The 24,702-nt window shown below is 41.4% G+C and overlaps 1 protein-coding gene across 9 annotated transcripts in view; it reads left to right on the plus strand.

Moving 5' to 3' along the window:
* The window catches only part of pard3 (par-3 family cell polarity regulator), a 347,219-nt gene that overhangs the window by 198,460 nt on the left and 124,057 nt on the right, over window positions 1–24,702 (plus strand). For 4 of the 9 annotated variants that reach the window (XM_012965666.3, XM_012965667.3, XM_004915469.4 and 1 more), the window contains 3 exons: window positions 1,391–1,435; window positions 12,410–12,637; window positions 16,028–16,250. In XM_012965666.3, coding sequence (XP_012821120.1) covers window positions 1,391–1,435; window positions 12,410–12,637; window positions 16,028–16,250 — 496 coding nt within the window. Of the gene's footprint in view, window positions 1–1,390; window positions 1,436–12,409; window positions 12,638–15,816; window positions 15,865–16,027; window positions 16,251–24,702 lie in introns of all 9 variants that reach the window. The other 5 variants (XM_004915463.4, XM_004915468.4, XM_004915467.4 and 2 more) reach the window with 3 other exon arrangements.

Raw genomic sequence — 24,702 nt, forward strand, 5'->3', positions numbered from 1 at the left:
ATATCACCCCCAATACCTGTTAAACAGGGTTTAATGGAACCATGTTACATGCAGACAAGAGATTGAGAATGTCCCCAAAATTCCCTGCCTCCTGTCAGGAACCGCTGGCACTGAAACAAAATGGTTTCTATTGTAATCTGAGCTGTTATTTCTTTAATTGAATCTCTGTGCCAGACGGCTCACACAATATGTAATATGACTTCTGCGAGGCCGGGGAATGATTCATTATTATTTCTCTGACATAATAACATTCTAAAAGCTCACAGTATTGAGTTATGGCTGATAATCAGTGCTGTTTGTTTAGTGTTTATTAGAAGCAGTAGGGTTCCTAATATAGCTCTCTGATACCCCCCCCCCAATTATAAATCTATGTCAGTGTGCTTCATTAGAGATCCCACCATAGGGCAGAGAGCTTCCACATGTTGTGCTTCATCTCCCACAGCCCCTCATTGCTTTCCCCTGAGCTAATCGGTATCTCAGGCAGCACAGTAGACATCCCTGATCTGTAAGATCCACATTTATATCTTATTTAATGCAGGCACCTAGCTATGTCTATAGGAGAACCTATGTGTGAAGACTCAAAGTAAGTTAAATAGATTGAGTTTATCACTATCTGTAGCATCAATATGTCAAGGTGAGCATTAGAGAGAGAAGCAAATCTATAAGTATGCATCTTATTTATTGTACAGACATTTGCACTACATGGTTCAGATATAAATAAGCATTCCTATGTAATCACCTGAGAATTCCATGTTTCTTCATTTTGGATCAGCAGCAGCTTGAGTATGACAAACACCAGCCAAAGGCCAACCGCCTTCCATATTGGTCTCCATCTGTGCAGGGACAAAGCCAAATATCTGCAGTATTTTCACATTCTTGTTGATACCTGAATGCATTACAGCCATCAACATATGGCCATAGGGTTGTAAAAGCTAACAAGCCAAGTACAGATGCCACAGTGCAGGTTTGGGGATCAGCGTGGGGTGCTGTGTTTAATAACAATACAGATTGCATCTCCCTTTGCTAATGGGACAGCTATTCTAATGTACATGGAAGGCTGGAAGCTTGATCTCATCAGTACGACAGGTGACTGAATGTGACCAATAATGTAATTTCTTGTTCTTTATATGTATTTCATGTGAAGCCATTAGCTTCTGGCATGAGTGTATTCCAGGAATAATTAAGTTTTAATGCTGTTCAAAGGGTTGGGGGGGGGGGTCACTTCTAACATGCAATCACACGAGCAACTGCATGGATCCAGCGTTATGTTTAATCAAGTGTTTGCATGGACTGTTGTATAACCTTGCATCTAAATGTGCCGAAAATGTTTGTTGCATGGGAATGCGGCTACTAACATGGCTAACCTTTATTACATTTACCTTTTTAACAGTAGCTGACGAGACTAAGATCAGTGCAATGGCTGGCCAAAACTCAGGTAAGAGATTATGTTGCCATAGAAACGGGGGACCAAACCAGATTAAGACAGGAATGCCTCTTACTGTGCATGTCAACATGACCTTTGCAGTGCATGGCTCTATAGCTCACTTGGTTTTGTTTTCCTTAATATTTGGATGCTATTTTTATGGAAGCATGCCTTGTCCTTTAGGGTATGGCAGGGTACAGGTATGGAAGGTATATTCTGTTTCTGAAACCAATCTATGGTGGAAAGAATGGAAATACTGATTTGCCAATTGGTTTGAATGGAGACAATGGAGAAGAAGACACAAGAAGAATTGAAATATATCTAAAAATGTAATATTTTTTTTTGAGAATTAACTAATCTGTGATACCTTTGATGAATCCATTAATTTGCAATGGTTTAGTGCAAGGTTTTTCCTTTTTTGTCTATAAATGAATCGCAGAGGCAAACTCCACAAGTCCAGGCTGTCTGTTATTATTGGTTTCCAGTTAAACGGCCCTCGGCCGCCTTTCCAGGTGATAATCTAGGTTTTGGGGCTGTTTACAGTGCCTTTTATCACTATCAGTGTGAAACCACCCACAGCATTTTGAAATTGTGTTAATGAAACCACTGAGCGTGCCATATGGTATACACAAAATATATATATGGTTGGGTTCCTGAACATCACAAGACACGCCATTACAAAAGCAGTGCTGAGGCCTTATGACTTATAAACGGCATCTGTATAGGGGAGAGAGACGTCTGTGCCATCTGATATCCCTCGGAACGCAGTGCTGCATCAAAAATTCCCGGTGTTAAAATCCGGAAGCACCACCCTGAGACATGATCTGTGCCGATACATTAACTTGCAAGTTGGAAAAGCGAGAGTTCATTTATATTAACGTTTATAGCCATTTCTCCCGGCTTTTATGTTTCCCACTTTCAGTTTGCAGACTGTTACATTTTTGTGCTGTGTTCATGTAGGACGCATTAACAGAAAATGATACAGAGGAAAAAATACAGTTTTGCTTAATGTAAAAAGTAGCAGTGGTTTTTGCATCATCTTTAGCAAAAACATTTTTGGCCAACCAGCAGTTCTCTATTGAGTGTCACAAAAAGAAGGCTTTGGTACTTCTACCTCCCGCAGCTTAAGCATTGGGGAAACCATTGCCTCATATAGGCTGAGGTCATCTGCCAGATATTGTGGCAGTTTAGCCATTTTTATCGAAGGCCAGATTGCAGCAGTTGTTCCAATACTTGTGAAACTGTTAGGCAGAGTCCCCCAGAGTAGTGAGTGTCTGGAACCTTGTTATCAGCTAAGAAGGGCTCAGATCACATTTAGGACCTCAAAGAGGGTCTTGAACATAAAGTCTAAACACCTCTGAATAAAAGCGGCCATACAGTCAATTCGCAGTGGGGTGCAGGAACAGTTCAGTTTCAGGTGCACCAACTGGGATTAATAATTTGCCCATTTTTGACCAATTCCAAGAAAGAATTAAAGTTCAAAAATACCTAGATTTATAATATCTTTTAAATGATCTAGTATGTATTGTTGCTTATTACACCATAGCCTTTGACTTGAACTTGGATAGTATGGTCTTGGAGACAAAATTGCAGATTAAAATCATAAAGGTGGCCATGCACAGGCCGAGTAGGCAGTTTATCAGCCTCTGTATGGGGCACTCAGATGGTCCTATCCGACCAATGACTGGCTGACATGTAGATCGGGCAGTTTTAAAAATCCTGTGGGGACAAGGAGTGCATTGGTGTTGATGCGGTTCTCATTATGGCAGCCAATATATCGTCACTGGTCCCTCAGACCAAACAGATCAATCTCGTATCGCTCATCTGAGGGTGGGCATATCAGGGAAAAATCTGCTTGTTTGGCGACCTCACCAGATGAGCATACTATGTATGGTCAGCTTTACCCCATAAAACACCGCCCAATTAAACTTGCTTAGTTCATGTAGAAGTCAGTGGCAAAGGTCCCTTCCCTTTCTTTGAAGTTATTTCTTTTGTCTCAAAACTTTGCTGGGTTTTATCCAAAAACTTGACTTTTTCCGAATTTTCGTAACAACAGTTCGATAAAGTTGGAATTTTCGCTGATACAATTCGAAAGATTCGCGTTTTTCTCACAGTGACTCTTCCTTGTGATTTAAATATTAAGTCACAGACTTTTTGGAAAACACATTTAGTCAAATTTGAAAATAAAAAAAGAGGAATTATGGCGTTTTAGTAGATCTGCCCCTATACGTAATGCCCCATACTTGCTGATACTTCCTTTCCTTCTGAAATTCCTCATTATTGTGCCTCTTCACTCCTAGATATATAACAATACAGGTATCGAACCCCTTATCCGGAAACCCATTATCCAGAAAGCTCCGAATTATGGAAAGCCTGTCTCCCATAGACTCCATTATAATCAAATAATTCAGAATTGTGAAACTGATTTCCTTTTTCTATGTAGAAATAAAACTGTACCTTGGAATTGATCCCAACTAAGATATAAATAATCCTTATTGGATGCAAAACAATCCTATTGGGTTTAATTAATGTTTTATTGATTTTTTAGTAGACTTAAGGTGTTGAGATCCAAATTACGGAAAGACTCCTTATCCGGAATACCCTTGGTCCCAAGCATTCTGGATAATTGTCCTATACCTGTACTAGAAAATATTGATGAGAAGAATATATCACTTTTACATGTTGCATGGAGGCAAAGAGCGGAATCATTTCTGTATCGGGATTGTTAGTCCGTAGATGATTTTGTGATGACAGTTGGTGATAGTGAAAAAGCTGAAAGGTTTTGAGAAGAGAGATTGATCTGGATATTCTTTCAGTCTAGATATTCTAGTGCTGACAGCCTGGCCTGGGGGATTCCCTGAGGGCAGTTTTCAGGCTAGTGAGTTATATTTACCCTTGCCTACTAAAGCTAAATGAGAATGAAACAAAAGGAGAGTTAATCCAGTTTCATCTTAATTACAGACCGTTATCTCCAAATCTCTTCAGAACAAAACTTACAGGACTGTGAACTTGAGCCTCAGCCATCTCCTTGGCTGGAAGAAATATGGAGCCACCATTATTCTGTAAATTATGTCATTAAAGCAGAATCCATTTCTCAAACAGTCTCTTTTTGAAGAGGGACACGTAAAAAGTCTTGTTTTATGTTTTTTTTTTCCCTGAGCAATTATATAATTGCTTTTTGTAATTATAAGTTTTTATGATTTATTAATTCAGATTGACTCTTGACCTCTGGAATGCTATTTTAATTAGGCCCGAGCTACTGTCATATGGGAACATGGCTCTGTTAAATGAGTGTGGGATAAGGTCGCTCTCGTTTGAATGAGTGGGAATATCCTGGTATTTTTACTCGTTACTAAAGCCGCTCTGAGCTGATGGCTTCCCATTGCCGACCAGTCATTTCAGTACTGTTTGTGCAGCTCATTAATGGGCAGGATAAACATGTTACATTTATATGGTGCATTGAAATGATTCCTAATGGTGAATACTCAAGCCTGGCAATCTGTTGGAGCTGGATGCTTGGTATAAATAGACAACAGACACCTGGAAAGACAGGGAGAGGGAGACACTGTCTCAGGAACAGAGTGACAGATGCAGCATTAAATTGTTCTATAGAGGCAGAAATGGACTAGCCAAGCCCGGGAGGACGGACATATATATACACTTTAACACAAAGGCCTAATCTGTACCTCACATTATATCTATGGCTTCCCTTCCTCTAAGTTTCAATGCATTTATGTTTAACAGAAAACATGGTTTGGTGTCTTCAGGCAGGGGTGCCCAGATGTTACAGATGAGACTTCTACATGTAGTTGTGGTGTTTGGTGTCTTCTCCATATCTACCACCCATAGTAAAGCTTCATTTACACTTCATTATATTTATTTATGTAAAAATGCCAATTGCTATCTTTAAACAGAAGGATACATGAAGCAAACATGATGGCAATCTAATGAACTTGTTGCTAGACCATGCTCTGCTTAGGATCTACTAGTAGAACCTATAGGGAAGTTATGTTAGAAAAACAGAGAAATTTTTCAATCCTGTGCCAGGAAGGAGACAAAGCTTTAATGGGCATTGCTGAGACCAAATTGAGTGCTTGTACCCATAATTCTTATATGCTGCCTCTTGTGGTTGTTGCTGGCATTTTGCCCATCCCAAACAAGTGGATATTTGCAGCTTTGTCCACCCATGCACTGGGCCAATCAGGGTGATCTGATTATTTGCTTCCCTGATCTATTGTATTGTGATGCAGGGGAGATGACTGCATGAATGCTGCGATGGCCGAATGGGATTTCCTAACCAAATAGATGTTTGGCCTATTTTTAGTGTGAATATTGGTTGGGCTGTCCCTATACAGGGGGGCCAGTGAGCTACTGACTTGGTCATATCTGTCTCTACTCTTGGCTATTTCATGCTAGTTTGTATTGATTTTTATAATGTTACACTGTTCGTTATTTCAAGTGCGGGCCCTAGAAGATTATATTGAGGTGCAAGTATTTCTTTTGTGTTCAATGTCAGTATTTTCATTTATTCCTGTGACTGAGGCCAGCAATTTAATTACTTCAGCTGGGTTATTCTCCTTATACATGTATGCCTGGTAGAAAGCAGTATGTCTAACTTACTATAGGCTTATTGAGTTTTCTTAAACTCTTTAAAGGGGAAGAAAAAAGTGAAGTTGTAGCTCTGATGTAAAGAGAAACACACATACATATCTCCCAGTTGTTGGCCACTACAGGTATGGGATCCATTTTAAAAATGATTTTCTTTTTCTCTATAATAATAAAACAGTACCTTGTACTTGATCCAAATCAAGATATAATTATCCTTATTGGGGCAGAACAGTCCTATTGGGTTTATTTAATGGTTAAATGATTCCCTTTTCTCTGTAATAATAAAACAGTACCTGTACTTGATCCCAACTAAGATATAATTACCCCTTATTGGGGACAGAACAGCCCTATTGGGTTTATTTAATGGTTAAATGATTCCCTTTTCTCTGTAATAATAAAACAGTACTTGTACTTGATCCCAACTAAGATATAATTACCCCTTATTGGGGGTAGAACAGCCCTATTGGGTTTATTTAATGGTTAAATGATTCCCTTTTCTCTGTAATAATAAAACAGTACCTGTACTTGATCCCAACTAAGATATAATTACCCCTTATTGGGGGCAGAACAGCCCTATTGGGTTTATTTAATGGTTAAATGATTCCCTTTTCTCTGTAATAATAAAACAGTACCTGTACTTGATCCCAACTAAGATATAATTACCCCTTATTGGGGGCAGAACAGTCCTATTGGGTTTATTTAATGTTTAAATGATTTTTAGCAGACTTTAGGCATGGTGATCCAGATTACAGAAAGACCCCTCATCTGGAAAAGCCAGGTCCTGAGTATTCTGGATAAGAGGTTACATACATGTATTTAATACAAAGTGGTTGTTCAGATTGTGTTTATGGCTGGCGTTGAATACAGATCAGATAAGAGATGGAAAATACACAGCACTTCATCAGCAGGCGCAGTAATAGGCCTTTAATTATTTTTCTTTTCTCTGTCTCTCTCCCCGGTTTATTTTGGCTGTGTGATGAGCGGCACGTTCCTAGCCGAGTGCAAAGGTTAGAGCAATGTTCAGTGGCAAACGCGCACGCCTCATTTCTCCTGCCGAAAGCCCAGACGCCGCAGCATTACAGCACCTACAAAGAATGAATTCAAGCGCTTCATTAGCACCTTCACTACAGAACATAATGATATCTACATACATAAAACATTACCCTGCTCTCTGGCAAGGCTCGGCGTCTTTTTATCAGAATCTCTTTCCCTGTCATCCCTTCCACAGACCTTCCCTTAAAGGCACACACCTGCAGAAATAACCTGCGCTGTTATATAATGCACTATAGGGCTCACTGCTACACAGGTAAAGTGTTCATTTATCTGTCTTGTTTATAGGGCAGAGCTTGTAATAATCAGCCAAGAATCGGTTATTGATCAGTTAACCAATAGGCCATATGCCAATTTCTGTGGCCAGTGCCTAGTACGTTGGCAAAACGAAGGAGGATACCATGTATTCCAGCTCCTAAGGAATCTCCGCAGCCGACAGGTTGAATATTAATGGCCAGTGTTTGGCCACCTTTAGCTCCCTGCATAATTAGGAATATATGGGTGCCACTGGCAACTCCAGTTAAAAGGGACTTTGAAGAAACCCACAGCCATTCCCGGTGCTCCGTTCTTGCCGATTTTCTCCAACATGCAACAACCATCTTATGTGCCGCAGCCCTGACTGATAATTGCTTGGGAGCTGCCATATTGCTCACCTTGGCTACTCTAACCTGAAACTGCAGGAAGTAACCCCTGATAATAAGTGATTATTACAGTTTTTTTTTAAATAACTATACTAATAACTATAATGGCATGTTTGAAAATCCTGTTCCCTTGTGCCCTACGGAACTTATGATAGAAGGTCATGGTGCATTATATAGATATAAAAAAGCTGTTTCAGCCTTAGCTGTTTGCTTCCATATAAAGCTCTACAATATATTTGTATGTATTTATCAGCTGGCGCTGTGCCTTTGTTCAGCCCTAGCTACTATGCTGCTTTATAATAATGGGCCTGAGTAACATTTAGTATCCTTCAACCACTTGCCCCCTGTTTGTTTTCCCAGACTTTCCTGCCTCTCCAGTTACGAGATCCCTGCTGATATGGAGCTGTTACCTGTCCTCCCCGTCTAATCTCCTGTAATGGCACAAGCCTAATTCTCTGTGTATTTATATCCTATACACCGTATTCATGCACCGTGGAACTCATCATGTATGTGCATATGACGGGGTGACATGAGTACATGTGTATGTTATTGTAGCCAGGCGTGCATGTATGTATATTTGTATTCCTATAGCGCTACCTATGTACGCGGCCCTTTCTCTCCCATAGCCCACAGAGATCTTTCCTTTGTACGAGTTACCTGCTTCTCATTGCCTGACATTCTGTTCCCCTCCATTACTTAAACAGTCGAGGGAGAGAGAACTAATTAACGTGCCACTGCCTGCGGTGTCTGCATCAGGCCAGGGGGAGACAGAACCAGGGGCAAGGTAATGTGTCTGTTTAGCATTTAAAGGGACATTGCCATAAAACAGAACTTTGGTGTTGCCTTATTCCTACAGAGCCATTGGAAATGTCTATAGACACTGACAGACAAGAAGGCTCATTTACTTCCACAAGTGAAATTTTAAAAGCAGCGCCAGGTTTATGCAGCCTTTTCCCCCAGAATTCCAGCATCAATGCGGGCTGAAAGGGGTGTTGATTCAGACGCAATTGCACTGTGCCTGATTTTAAAAACTGCGCAAAGAAGCCACAGTTGCATCAAGTATTTTCAAAGCTTGGCTTGTGTCATTACCAGTGTTCGTTGTGCAGTGCAGTTGACACAGGGCTCTGTGGGAAACCTCAAGCTGCAGCTTAGTCAGGGGGTGGCGGTAGCCCCAAGGTTCCCATGTCAATAGGTGCAGTAGTGGCCAATTTGAGACAGAAGGCAGGAAGGACTGAGTGGTGCTGAACATAACTATACAAGCATAACTATACAGTGCATTTTGGCACAAGTGCCTTTAATAAAAGTGATTTTACATGCAACTCTCTGTGGGGGGAAAAGTGCAAGTTGCCCACTGTCGTAAATCAGCCCCAATAAGTTAAAGGGATACTGTCATGATTTTTATGGGGTACTTTCTAAAATACACTGTTTACAGAGCAAATAATTCACTCTACCATTTAAAATTTTATTCTTGAATCAACAAATGTATTTTTTTTTTTTTATCTGTAATATTGGTGTGTAGGCGCCATCTCAGTGCATTGTGCCTGAGTCTGAGCTTTCAGAAGGAGCCGGCGCTACACATTAGAACTGCTTTCAGGTAACCTATTGTTTCTCCTACTCCCATGTAACTGGAGGAGTCCCAAGCCGGACTTGGATTTCTTACTATTTGGTGTTATTCTGATACCTACTGGGAGCTGCTTTCTTGCTCCCTTCCCATTGTTCTGCTGATTGGCTGCTGGGTGGGGGGGGGGATATCACTCCAACTTGCAGCACAGCAGTAAAGTGTGACTGAAGTTTATCAGAGCACAGGACACATGTCTGTGGCACCCTGAAATTAAGAATATGGCTAGCCCCATGTGAAATTCCAAAGTTAAATGTAAAAAAATCCCCCACTAACAGTTCAGGGCTGGAACACCAGATAAGGAGGTAGAAACAATAGGATTTCTACCTCCTTCTGCCGATTCAGCCCTGACGGCAGATTTTGCTCAGGGGCCTTCTATGGCGCCCGATCAAAATCTTTTAATCAGCAGTCTCCTGTGATATCGGTCGACTCGCCGACTTGCCATACACGCACCGAATATTGTATGAAACGAGGTTTCGTATGATATTATCGGTGTGTGTATGGCCAGCTTATGGTGGGAGATTATGGGCCAATTCAGTCATTTGCCCTTTCTTTGTTTTCTTTTTTCTCCCACTAAGAAACATTTGTGAAAAAATGCATTCTGTATTGGCAACCTAGAGTATGATGTAGTCAATAATATTCTGCCATTGCTTGCTGTTGGTCTTGTTTTTTATTTTTTGGCTTTTGACTGGTTCAACTTTTCTGTGTTTTCTTTGCACTTTGGTATAAGGTCAGGGCAACCAAGTGGTGGATCCAGTGACAGACTGAAATGTAAATAGGAATGGGTCAGAATATAAACAATAAACATTGTCTGCCTTCAGGTTTTAGGCCCAATCCCTATAACAAAGCCAGCGGACTCCTTGTGTAGCAGGAAGGTATGGGATGGGCAATTCACAAACAGAATAAAGGTTGCATTATGAGCGCTGCAAGACCAGCATGCTGATTTCTGTAGCTGCATATAAAGTGGCAGATTCGTCGTCCTCCACACTCGCTGCCCGAGGCTAATAGATTCTTCTCTGGGCATCAGGCTTTGTGTGATGTGTGTGACATCTCATATGAAAGCAATTTAAGTGCTGTCTGTGAACAGCTCCTTGAACTAGATCTTAACAAGCCAATACTAATTAATAAGCAGTAAATGAAAGACGAGATGTGCCGGGACAGAAGCATGCTCTGGAAATCAATATCGTTACTCCAGCACTGTTCTGCATTCCCTGCCCACGCCATGGGAAGCCGAGTAGCCACGGGCAAATTCATTTACAGGTAATCAATAAGTGTAGGCATCCCCGTCTTGGATAAACTGGTGTCCTCCTATATTACTTTATTATTTCCAGCTCATTTCCGTGTTTGGCATTAACTGAAATAAGGTAATGTACTAGTATGAACTTTGAAATGCCCCACTCTTAACAGTCATTCTAAGTTCTAAAGGGAAAAATAAACCCTTATCTTTAACATAAGCTCATCCATGATTCTGCAGGTTATAAGGAAGGACCATGGTATTTCCTAAGCTAGCAGTTCAACCCCTTCCTTCTCCTTTCATTGTCAAATGATGGATTGTGGGATTGAAGTCCCACTGCTTTCCATTGTGGGTGGTGCACTGACCACAATCTAAGGTTCCTCTCACTTACTATGAATAAAAGGTTAATCAGTTAAAAAAATATCTAGGAATCAATTTTGACATTACAATACAAGTTAACTGCAAGGTGGAAAACCCTATGTAGGTGGCTACACAAAGGCCACTTTGGGGAGGTACGTAATCAGTTTTCAGTGGGCTTATTGGTCAGACATTGTGCAGTTTGGGCAATCTCTTTTAGGGCAAGAATTGCATTGACTTTGCAGCTCTATCATCTCTATATGAAAAGAAGTAGAGTCTAAAGATTTGTAGATCCTCCTTGGTGCATCTGGTTTCGGCTCTCTGTTTGAGAGTTGAACCCTTTTGGATCTCTTTGAATGAGTTTGAAATCTTGGTTACCTTGCACCCAATATATGGCAGCAGTTACAGCATAGAGCTTGTACTGCTTGTCTTCTATACACAAATACCTCTTGACTCAACACTAGAATGTAGGGACCAAAAGAGTTCATTGTGCATCTAAAACCCTTGTAACCCTAAAGGTGCCCAAACACGTTAAGATTTGCTTGCTTGGCGAGATCGCCAAGGATCTTTACCCGATATCCCCACCTACAGGTGGGCGATATCGGGGAGAGTGTAGGCTAATTCGATCCTTTGGCCCTGGGGCCAAACAATCGAATTATATTGGCGGCAAAGGGGCAGTCGGTTCAGGGACCGCATAAACGAGCCGATGCGGTCCCCGATCTGACTAGATTTTCTAACCTGCCCAATCGAGATCTGGCCAATATCAGGCCAGATGTCGAGCAGGCCCGTTTGTAGTCCCCATCAGCCGATTAAGGCTGATGATACCAAGCAAGAAAAGTCAGAACAGAACAGTGGCCATCCTTGCATACCATGGCTTCATCTCCATAAAATGCTGATATCATCATCTTTAGGTGACTGTCATCTGCTGTATGATAGCAGCCTCAGAAAGAGTGCAAAGCTCAAAAAGTTCCAAACTCATCTTCTAATGTATTTCACTTGGTTTATGTTATTATCAGTAGCAGGTCTAGTGGGCTGTACCACTTCAGTATGGCAGTATTTCCCCTTATGCCTCTTGCACTGAAGCCCTTTAAAGACAGTGAATGTACCTCATCCATTTGTTTACTGTACCCAGACTTCAGAAAAGGCTGCGCTCGCTTCCATTGAGTTTTTAATCCCAGAGAAACATTACTGAAATATTTCTCTGTTTAGATCTTTCCCTGGCTTACAGCACTAATGTCGTGGGCCTTTCTAGTGGAAAGAGTTGAAAGGCGAGGGCACTGTTAATCCTCGCAAGTAAGAGGATTTGACTTCATAAACGCCATTGCGGACAGATCTGTACAAAAATTTCTGTAACCAAGTGCTATACGATAGGCTGTATAATGGGAGTGCATCCCCACAGAATTTCACTGAGGACATGAATAATCAAGCGTGCAGTACGTCGCACTAATCCCAATTAACTCTTCCTTTTGACCTCCAAGGTTCCCCAAGCAGAGACGTCGGGCCTTCATTAGGCCTTAAGAAATCCAGCTCATTAGAAAGTCTGCAAACTGCAGTGGCTGAGGTGACTTTGAACGGTGACATTCCTTTCCATCGCCCACGCCCGCGGATTATCCGAGGAAGAGGCTGCAACGAGAGCTTTAGAGCCGCTATTGACAAGTCCTACGACAAGCCATCAGCAGATGATGATGATGAAGGCATGGAGACATGTAAGTTGGTTTAAATATGGAGGCGGAGATAGGAACTCATAGTACTTTTTTCTCTTTTATGACACATTTAGTATATTTATGTGCTTTCAAATTCAGTGTTTCAGTTTGTTCTGTCTGAATTAAGCTTTTTCATTTCTTCCACTCTTATATCCAACAGCTCATTATCCTATCCGAGGTTTGGATAATGGGGTACTTGATCAGATACTTGATGTATAGCTAGAATCCTTGTCGTAAAGCAAGGTTGTTTGGTTTTCTTGTAAAAGGAAAGTAGAGCACATCATTACCAGAGAATACCAGACACTGGGTGGAACATTGGTGTAGGGTGTAAAATGATGTCTTTATAGACATAACCTGAACCCCAGGCATGCCTTTTTTGATCTCCCCATCGGTAATGTTGTTGTGGTAATCACAGCATTTGAGATGTTTTTAGAGGGGGGTCTGGGTCTTAAAAAGGCTGTGAACTTAAGTCTGAGTTGGGTGCTGGTTAGGAAGGCCAGGTTAGGGTTGGGTGCAACTTGGAAAATCTCTGACTCACTGCTCAACAGAGAAACTTATTTTGTTAGCATGGACCTGCATGGACCTACTTGGCCCTGTAGTGTACATTTATATTATTCTGCTGTAGATTTAAGCAACTCGCCAGTTTGGAAATTTCAGCAGCTACCTGGTTGCTAGGGTATAAATTACCTTAGCAACCATGGAGTGGTTTGGATGAGAAACTAATATATTTATAAAAGAAGACATGAATAAAAAAAAAAGTATTAAAAAGTAATAACAATAAAATTGTAGCCTCACAGAGCAAGTTTTTGCCCGCTGGGGTTCAGTGACCCTAATTTGAAAGCTGGACTAAAAAAAAAAGTAATGGAGAGACGAAGAGAAAATTTGCATGGAATTGGCCATTCTATAACATACAAAACGTTAACTCAAAGGTGAGCCTTCCTTTTAAGTGACCACATTAACCTCTTCTGCCATACTGCTAGAAAGTAGCCGTTTTTAGACTTTCTCTGAATTAACTGCCCTTATTATATAACCATGCCAAGGAGGTTATATTTCTTTTCCATGTGTTCTTCATATAAAAGCAGCCGTCTGTGTGTCAATTTGGTGGGGGCTCGGGAGCGCTATCTTTTACATTACTGTGACTAGGAAAAAGGCATTATTAGATGTGACAGGCACAACTGAAATGTTTGGAATTGAAGAAAATGTGATCAGAAATGTCTACATGGGTATAAAAGTTAATGTTAAGAATGATCCAACATATCAAAGTTGAACTTATAGGGACATATCGCTGCTACATGCTGTGGTTGTGCCTAGTGGGCCAGGAGATTACTCTGCTTGGGTCCCCATTCATGGCCTCTGGTGCCAGAATTATTTCTTCAGCTCTAGATATTTTAATGGTTTCTAAACAAGCACTGCAAGTCTGTGAGTATAGTCAGTGGGCACAGAGCTGAGCCCTAGCAGCCTGTTACACGGGCATATTCTGATGCAATTGTTCAGCATTTAGTATGGGCTTTGCATACAGTACAATGTCACTTAATACAAGTCGGCTTTTTCCCTTCTCCACCCACAAAACGTCTGTTCGTATTATTGAATTACTTCTGCTGAGGTCACTCCACAATGGGAAGTTTCTTCATGAATGGCCGCAAATTAGATTACATTGTGCCGAGCCATAAATTTCAAGCAGGAAATAGGCTAAATGTCAGCCCGTATGGGCCAATCACAGAGCCTGGGCCTGGGAGTGTGTAAAGTGATCCTAATTACTCCACTCTATAGAGTAGCCCTGATTCTGGCTCTGCTGGGAGACAGTCATAGACAAGAGCCTGCTCGCCAGTGGCAGTACCATTTGTAGCAGTGACCAATTATCCATTTCTCTGTCTGCTCGAAGCTTCCAAGCTGTTACTTTAAACTGTTCCGTGGCCGGCGGGGGGTAGATGGGGGAGATGCTGCTGAACCCACCAGGGCCACCTTGAGTGCAGCATAGATGATTGCTTAGTGCAGTCATTAGGGCTAATTTAAAAGAAGGTCACAATGCTCTATATAATGATCAGAAGTAGCGGGAAGGCATTTTCTCTGAGGGCCCCCCTGGCCAGGTAATATACTTGTTAGGTACATACACATTGTTATGTGGTGCAGCATCATGAAACCTAACTCTTTGCTACTTAAAACCATAATAAAAGCCAGACCTTCAGGCTTTGGAGGGAAAGGTAGTTTGACCACTGCTATAGGTAGGGTATTCTTATTCCCTTCAGTAGCCTTCTGCAGGTGATTGTCTCCCTAAAACCATTTTATTACCAGCATGCTACTTGCTGTGTTTCCTATTGTTGGCAATGGGAAAGTTGTCCCTCTGCGTTTTACTGGCAGCAAGTTAAACATCGTCAATGCTCTCTCACCTATAGAGATATGAGAATAGGCACTTTGGGTGTGGCATAGGTTTTTGCCGATAATCAGAGAAACAACAGCCACACACTCTAACTCTACAAGGAGAGGAGCATCGAGAAACAGAACAGATGGCTCCCCCCGAGTCCCAGCTCCTTTCTAATTTGGCTTCTTAAAGGAGTGAGTTTGAGAATCCCGCACAGTTAGATAGGGCCATCAACATGGGCAAAGATTCTGCTTCATTCTGTTGATTACCAGTCCCACAGTGCAACCACCATGTTGTTTATGTATGTTAATTAACTCTATAATATATAGAGATTGACTCCTCATATCTCCCACTATGGCACTTGGACGCCATATTTATATCTTTCTGTAGTGGGGGTGACTACTCCCAGTTTAAGCTGCCTCTAGTAATATGAAATATATTACTACTAAACCCCATGGTCCAGAAGTGTGCATTAATTGCATGCTCTATACACATGCCACCTTGATAATGCACGCTAATCAGAACATGGCAGGCCAGCCTTGCGTGGCCTTCCTTATTATATATACCAACCTGCTCCCACTCTATTTTCCCTTCTGTACCGTGACATAGATAGGATTTGCTCCTCCGGGATGGAGGTTTTCATTGAAGTAGAAGGAAGAATTGCTGTGTTAGAACAGTATTCACTTTATTAATATCAGGCTAATGGATCTGTCCTTTCTGGGGGCTGCTTTATTCAGAACTTACATTTTAAACAGCGTTATTTTATGTAAATCTATCCATGTGTACCTTATAGCTTAACAGCAACTCACAACTGCTTTAACAGGTACTAACAAATCAGAGCTGGAGCCAATCAACAGTTCCTCTGAGTGGGGTAGGTAGGAGAATGTCAGGATTCCGTCACATGGGTTCTGTTTTTATGGTGTCTGAGTCTTGCACATTGGTGTTGGTAGGTGGGTCCCAGTTAGTGAAGTGAGCAATTTCGGCAGTGTGGAGGTATTTTTATGACTTAGTAATTATTCCCTTGTTTGTTTTAGTGGAGGAAGACACAGAAGAGAGTTCAAAATCAGGCCGGGAATCTGTGTCTACCGCCAGTGATCAGCACTCGCACTCATTGGAGAGGCAGGTAAATGGCTCCAGCCACGACAAGAGCGACCGGAAGAAGGACAAGAGTGGGAAAGAAAAGAAAAAAGATCGGGATAAAGAGAAAAACAAGGCCAAGAAAGGGGGGATGCTGAAAGGCCTGGGAGACATGTTCAAGTAGGTGTTTCTTTTCTTCTTATTGGTCAATTGATCTATATGTTCATGAACACATTTACCTCCTGTTATATACTTGGTGACTTCCTTTATGCGATTCAAAGAGAAATCTTATTGTGTCCTTTAAATATTAAGCCCCACATCGTCAGCTGCAGCAGTGTCATACATGTCTCAATGGCATCCAAAGACTTGCCTGTTGGGTTTCTCATCCAACTCTCAGGTTCACTCCCAGGAGAGCACAGGCTTTCTTCCAACGGCTTTCTAATGACAGTGCTCCCCATGATGCAGTTTTCCTTTGGTCACTGTAACTACTCATAGATGGAAACTCACATGGTCTACAGCCAGTTTGTTTAATGGTTTGGCGGCCAAGCAGACAGAGCATTTTGTCACCCATGCTTGAGCTGCCCATACATTGTTAATCACTCAAAGGAAGTCACCAACATAGCCCTCTATTCTCACAAATAAATTCATTTTCTTATTGTGTGGATTACACAGAAAGAGGTTTAATAGTTGAAGTTGTAGGTTTGATTTTTATAAAGGTATGGGATTTATTATCTAGAAATCCATTATCCAGAAAGCTCCAAATGGCGGCAAGTCCATTTCCAGAGTGGCCTATATTGCACTGTATCATAAGGTACCATGTATTGATAGTGTCTAAGCTTGCATATAGCTATGGTAATAGCCAAACAAACCCTGCTTGCTAATTTATAATGTTATAGCACCAGCATGTGTGCAGTGCTTCATAGACATTATCTTTCCATTCATATCAATCCCTCTCCAAGTTGGAAGAGAAAATAAATTTAATTTGAATCAGATTTACAGCTGCAAATATTGACTCTTTCTACAGCAATTTGTTAATCTTATTAGTTATATGTATTCAGAAAACCTTTCCTTTCTGTTGCCTGCACTGCTGCTCCTGACTTCAAGTCGCATCGCTACGGTGTAACAGCAATGAACGCTTCCCGGCACAGACTCCATTCCCAGAATGCTTTGCTAGTTACGAGATTATCAGAGGACAATCACAGAGCTGTGTTAGGGAAGTGTTGGCCAGAGGAGGGCGCCGTGCAGTCAGGCCCTGCAGTGGGGGGAATAGCAAGGGGCAGGCAGATGCTGCTTTTAATATCACAGTTACAATAAACTGTATGATCATTGAAAATTTCTACTGAATGTATATTGCAAAGTTGCTTAGAATGAACGAAACTTTCCCAAAATGTTATATTACTTACTATGTTATATTTACTACATCTTTACATCTTTGTGTCAGTAAAGCAATGACGCTCCACATAATGGAGGTTTAATCTCTGGACCCCCTTTCCAAGCATTCTGGATAATAGATCCCATACCCATTGTTACTGAATTGCACCTTCTGTCTCTTGTGTAGATTTGTTGGAATTATTATTGTTATTGAGTTTAATAATTGAAGCAGAATGCAGCTATTCTGTATGTATGAGACTCTATCTGGCAGGCTTTCTGTGGCCTCCCCATTGCTATTTTATTTATACTCATCTCTCTCTCTCAATATTTATTGCTCAATATCTATGTATGACAAGCAGACTTATCTGTACGATGGGCTATTCCAATAGAGGCTCATCAGTCCCTATTAGCCAACTACAAATGACTGGCGGGAAGAAACCTCTTATGTGCATGACAGGAAATTTTCTAGACAAAAGCCTTGTTAGTCGCCTCCCATGTGAATTGCCATGCATTATTTAACCTTAACTAAGATACAGAGCTCTGCCTTCGGGAATGCTTGCATGTATGCATGCCGTTGTCTTTCCTTTTCGTCATTGATATTTTATGCTTCCAGTATGAACCAATGAGCAGTGAACGCTGGTAGGAAGGGGGCAAACTCCAGATAATGTATGTATTGTGAGCAAGGGGGGCTCTGGTAACACCTGCAATGTAACAATGAGATCATGCTTAGGCCTTTGCATAAATATATTGCATTATTTGCAAAGGTTATGTTGGATAGTGTCCCAGTAAGCATTGCTGGGGTCCCAGGTTTGATTCCAGCCAAAAGTGCTAAGCATAATTAATTTGATAGCCAATTTAAGCAGCTGAATTTTTGAATGTAAGTCTGACTGCTCGACCTGCAGTCAACCCCCTACCACCATATATAATCCTGAGTTGGTTGCACTCATATTAAGGCTTGTGATGCTATTTCCAGCGGCAGAGCTCGCCTATCCTACCAGCCCAGATGGGTCCAATGAAGTTTGCTGTTGAAGGCCCTGAGTTAGGATTAGCAGCTGAATGTACAGCTGAAAGTTCTAATTGTAAGTGGGCCGGCGCGGGCCCTGCCTGCTTAATTTGTTGTGTGCGCTTGGGCTTCCGCTGAAGGGGGTCGTTAGCATATCATTTCTTACAGAGTGCAGCCTAACAATGCAAATGACATGCTATTTGCTAGCAGGTCGCACAATAATGTTCACAAATTCTAATTTATGCCATCCTGACATTCACGTTCAGCAAAATGCACTGATAAACATAGAGCAATTCCACTTCCAAAGGGAAAAACAATGGGCTCTTGGAATTATCATAACCACATACTATGAAGCCAATGATCCTCCGTGTTACAGCCATAAGGAGCAGTTGGCTGAATTAAACCTTACTGGGATGTCTGTTTTCTGCCGCTATCTCGAGCAGTGAAACAGTTGTAAATGCCTTTCTATGGAGCTTTGTTAGGTCAGAATAATGAGATATGGCTTTCTTCCTGCTGTCATTATGCAGCGTGTACATTATGATAGATATAAGGGGGGAAGTACGGAGAAGAGGAGGCAATCTTTGACCCTCTGGAACTGCAACTTTTCCATAATAGATAAATTCACAGTGTCTTGAGACCTTAACCTGTGTGGTCCAGCCTTGGGGATGGGGTAGGAACTCTAGTTATTCTTTCTGAAACATTATTGTAATATCTGGGTATATCAGATAATTTATCTAAAACAAAGTTGGGCAATGAAGAAGGCCATACATGGGATAAATTCTTTGCCAGCTTGACCACTCTTGACAAGATGGGCAGGTTATTTGCCAGTGGGTGGACCAAAAGGCCTCTGTTGATACTGTATCTGGTTAAGGCTTTGGGCAGATATCAATGTGGCTGGTTGGAGAATCCCAATGTGCAGGAAATGTTGGTCCAGTGAGGTAAATCAACTAAATAAAGCCTGGATAGTTGTCTGGAGAAGCAGCGAATAAAGATAAAGTCCACAGCCTCCTGGAAATATGGAATGGTAATGTAAATTTGGATTTTTTCACATAGTCTTAAGCTTTACCCCACATCCTTGGATTCAAGCAGGATTACATTGGCACCATTATGGGGAGTAACCGTAAGTTGTCATAATTACATTTTTGGTTCATTAGCTCCGTACCCAGTAATCTAGTGATCAGGGGAAGGGGGAACAAGCATTCGAATGCTTTAAATATGGAGTTGGTGGAGCTGAGCCCAGTTTGTTCAGCATCCGAGATCCCCAAACATCTGCTGATCCTGTACATCGTCTATGCTTATTGCTTCTTAGCTTGATGAATGAACAATAGAAGCTTCTTTGTACTGTACATAATGTGAAATATGATTGGTACCAGTATAAGTGCTCGATTAAATTGTATGCCATTATCGTACATTATTATAGATAATATTGCATTATTCATACTACTTACCTAATGCTTTCCTCCCCTTTCAGATTGCTCATTTTTCCTTGTTGTAAGCGCTACATCTTAGTGGCCTTTACTAAAGACTCCTCGTTTGCATTAGGATTGATTTAATCATATCTTCTGCAGCGCCCCTTGCTTTCTTGTGGGCATCGATATCAAGTTATTGGGGGCAAGGCCTTTTAATGGGCTTGTTTGATTGGCCAACCAACTCATCCCTCCATGCTATCTCCCCTCAATAAAGTAAGCTCAAACCAATGAGAGCACTGACATGTTAAGCACCCTTCTCAACCTGCAAACCCCACCCCTAAATGCTGGATCATAACCCAACCTCATGGGTGACATAGGAGGGGACTTGGTTGAGTAGGGTGTTGATCAAAGTAATAAAAACACCAGATGAACTTGAGGCAGGACAGACGGGGGTAAGAGACTTGGGAATGTTAATATAGACAGGCCACACTGATCAAGGAACCCAAGTCCATATATTTGCTCCCTGACCCAAACACTAGATTTGGACCAGTTTTGTATCTGTTTACATTTACAAATTTCTACTTTAGGAAGAAACATCATGTTATCAAAGGGCATGATGGGGAATGATTTTTGGGTCCCAACCCATTAAGGTTGTTGCCTTTGATTGCCCTTGATTGTGCTATCAACTCTTTGAGTTAGTCTGTTTCTCCTCTATGTAACTTAGGTGCTGGAACCCCTTGCAACTATGGAGACCATACGATGGTCGGCCACTGGCAATACCTTGGTAAAGACTTTCTTATATAAATATGTTTATCGGTGTGGCAGCATGAAGCAGTTGCCTCTCTTCTCTATTGTGATACCCTCCTTGATCACTATGACATTGTGCTAAAAGTACATATAGTCAAGACCAGGAGTGCAGAGAATAGCAAAATGCTGCTTTCAATAGCAAGTATATTTTCAAATGACTTATTGAAGAGTATTTGGGGAAATAAAGATGGCACATACATGACATGAGAGCAGTTCTAGGCCTCGGGCACCCAGGGTATATTCTGTGCTGTGGCTTTTTAAGCCCTAAGAGAAGTCTGTTATTTAGCTAAATGGAGTCTGCCTGTCACCATTTTATTTGTAAGTCAGACTACTTGGGCACCACCACTTAATATGCACCCGATGTGCCAATGGCCTAAGAATTAATATACATTATATATTTATCTGTATGTCCAGTTCTTCTCTATGCCATCAACCAGCAGTTATTCCTGATTCAGTAAATGGAACTGTATATAAAGTCAGCAGAAATAATATAGATATTAGTATTTATAACGAAGTACGTATCATGGAAAATGAAGGGCCTCTCAGCATAATACCTATTTATTTGATTTGCACAAGGGATAACTGCTGCAGCTGCATTAATAGCGCGCTCTGCAATGAAGAATGAGGAGGTGAGATCTTGTGTATGGCTTTTAGTCCTGCTATGTTTCATCTATCCAGCTCCAGTTTGGTGAGGCATTATTATTATTATCATTTATACAGCTCTGGCACATTTGCACAGCACTTTACAGAAATTTTACATCATTTACATCAGTCCCGGCCCCAGTGGAGCTTACAATCTAATGTCCCCTATCACATTCACACACAGTAGTGTTGGTTATAGCAGCAGTCAGTTAACCTGTCTTTGCCGTAAATATGTCTGCTCTGGTTAAAAAGAAAAAGGAAATGATTTTGGAACATACAGGGCAAATAGCTAAAACTTCACTGTTTAGTAACATCATTTAGTTATATGTAAGCTGCCATATTGCTTGCTTAGCACACAGCCATTAGAATATACCCTGCTGAACACCACTAGATGGCAGTGTAGTATTGAATTAATGATATTAGTGCCAACATCACCCAGTGCCTATGTATTTCCATCTTACATCCCATAGTATGTATTTGCTGAATATTAAGGGCAGGTAAATGGGAATGAAACACTGCTAACAAACAGGAGATGTTCCCTGTAAGAACTCCTGGGGGCTCTATCAATTTACTCTGTTTGTGGCCCAAGCCCTGCAGCAATCTGTGTGTTTAAGACACATAAAGTGAGATAATGCTTAGAAATAGAAATAATGGCACAGCCTATTGTTCCTTTGCTCATATTAGAGCGAACATTTATGTAAAAATTGCATTAATAAATCAGAAACCTCCCCGTGACATTTACAAATCTGTATCCACTGTTATTATACTGTGATATTTGAGAATGACCTTCTGTCAGGTCAGGGTAAGAGACTTAGTGGGGAAGCAGTTATTCTATTACTGTGTGTGCCAGGGTATCCCAGTGTTTATGTGCAAATATTACTGTGTGTGTCAGGGTATCCCAGTGTTTATGTGCAAATATTACTGTGTGTGTCAGGGTATCCCAGTGTTTATGTGCAAATATTACTGTGTGTGTCAGGGTATCCCAATGTGTATGTGCAAATAATACTGTGTGTGTCAGGGTATCCCAGTGTGTATGTGCAAATATTACTGTGTGTGCCAGGGTATCCCAATGTGTATGTGCAAATATTACTGTGTGTGCCAGGCTATCCCAATGTGTATGTGCAGATATTACTGTGTGTGCCAGGGTATCCCAGTGTTTATGTGCAAATATTACTGTGTGTGTCAGGGTATCCCAGTGTTTATGTGCAAATATTACTGTGTGTGTCAGGGTATCCCAATGTGTATGTGCAAATATTACTGTGTGTGTCAGGGTATCCCAGTGTTTATGTGCAAATATTACTGTGTGTGTCAGGGTATCCCAGTGTTTATGTGCAAATATTACTGTGTGTGTCAGGGTATCCCAGTGTTTATGTGCAAATATTACTGTGTGTGTCAGGGTATCCCAATGTGTATGTGCAAATAATACTGTGTGTGTCAGGGTATCCCAGTGTGTATGTGCAAATATTACTGTGTGTGCCAGGGTATCCCAATGTGTATGTGCAAATATTACTGTGTGTGCCAGGCTATCCCAATGTGTATGTGCAGATATTACTGTGTGTGCCAGGGTATCCCAGTGTTTATGTGCAAATATTACTGTGTGTGTCAGGGTATCCCAGTGTTTATGTGCAAATATTACTGTGTGTGTCAGGGTATCCCAATGTGTATGTGCAAATATTACTGTGTGTGTCAGGGTATCCCAATGTGTATGTGCAAATAATACTGTGTGTGCCAGGGTATCCCAATGTGTATGTGCAAATATTACTGTGTGTTTGCCAGGGTATCCCAATGTGTATGTGCAAATATTACTGTGTGTGTCAGGGTATCCCAATGTGTGTGTGTGCAAATATTACTGTATGTGTCAGGGTATCCCAATGTGTGTGTGTGCAAATATTACTGTATGTGTGTCGGGGTATCCCAATGTGTATGTGCAGATATTACTGTGTGTGTGTCGGGGTATCCCAATGTGTATGTGCAGATATTACTGTGTGTGTGTCGGGGTATCCCAATGTGTATGTGCAGATACTGTGTGTGTGTCGGGGTATCCCAATGTGTATGTGCAGATATTACTGTGTGTGTGTCGGGGTATCCCAATGTGTGTGTGCAGATATTACTGTGTGTGTGTCAGGGTATCCCAATGTGTATGTGCAGATATTACTGTGTGTGTGTCTGGGTATCCCAATGTGTATGTGCAGATATTACTGTGTGTGTGTCAGGGTATCCCAATGTGTGTGTGCAGATATTACTGTGTGTGTGTCAGGGTATCCCAATGTGTATGTGCAGATATTACTGTGTGTGCCAGGGTATCCCAATGTGTGTGTGCAAATATTACTGTATGTGTGTCGGGGTATCCCAATGTGTATGTGCAGATACTGTGTGTGTGTCGGGGTATCCCAATGTGTATGTGCAGATACTGTGTGTGTGTCGGGGTATCCCAATGTGTATGTGCAAATATTACTGTGTGTGTCAGGGTATCCCAATGTGTATGTGCAAATATTACTGTGTGTGTCGGGGTATCCCAATGTGTATGTGCAGATATTACTGTGTGTGCCAGGGTATCCCAATGTGTATGTGCAAATATTACTGTGTGTGTCAGGGTATCCCAATGTGTATGTGCAAATATTACTGTGTGTGCCAGGGTATCCCAGTGTTTATGTGCAAATATTACTGTGTGTGTGCCGGGGTATCCCAATGTGTATGTGCAAATATTACTGTGTGTGCCAAGGTATCCCAATGTGTATGTGCAGATATTACTGTGTGTGTCAGGGTATCCCAATGTGTATGTGCAAATATTACTGTGTGTGTCAGGGTATCCCAATGTGTGTGTGTGTGTGCAAATATTACTGTATGTGTGTCGGGGTTTCCCAATGTGTATGTGCAGATATTACTGTGTGTGTGTCGGGGTATCCCAATGTGTGTGTGCAGATATTACTGTGTGTGTGTCAGGGTATCCCAATGTGTATGTGCAGATATTACTGTGTGTGCCAGGGTATCCCAATGTGTGTGTGCAAATATTACTGTATGTGTGTCGGGGTATCCCAATGTGTATGTGCAGATACTGTGTGTGTGTCGGGGTATCCCAATGTGTATGTGCAGATATTACTGTGTGTGCCAGGGTATCCCAATGTGTATGTGCAAATATTACTGTGTGTGTCAGGGTATCCCAATGTGTATGTGCAGATATTACTGTGTGTGCCAGGGTATCCCAATGTGTATGTGCAAATATTACTGTGTGTGTCAGGGTATCCCAATGTGTATGTGCAAATATTACTGTGTGTGCCAAGGTATCCCAATGTGTATGTGCAGATATTACTGTGTGTGTCAGGGTATCCCAATGTGTATGTGCAAATATTACTGTGTGTGTCAGGGTATCCCAATGTGTATGTGCAGATATTACTGTGTG

Source organism: Xenopus tropicalis, chromosome 6 (assembly GCF_000004195.4).
Source record: "Xenopus tropicalis strain Nigerian chromosome 6, UCB_Xtro_10.0, whole genome shotgun sequence".
In the NCBI taxonomy this organism is placed as follows: domain Eukaryota; kingdom Metazoa; phylum Chordata; class Amphibia; order Anura; family Pipidae; genus Xenopus; species Xenopus tropicalis.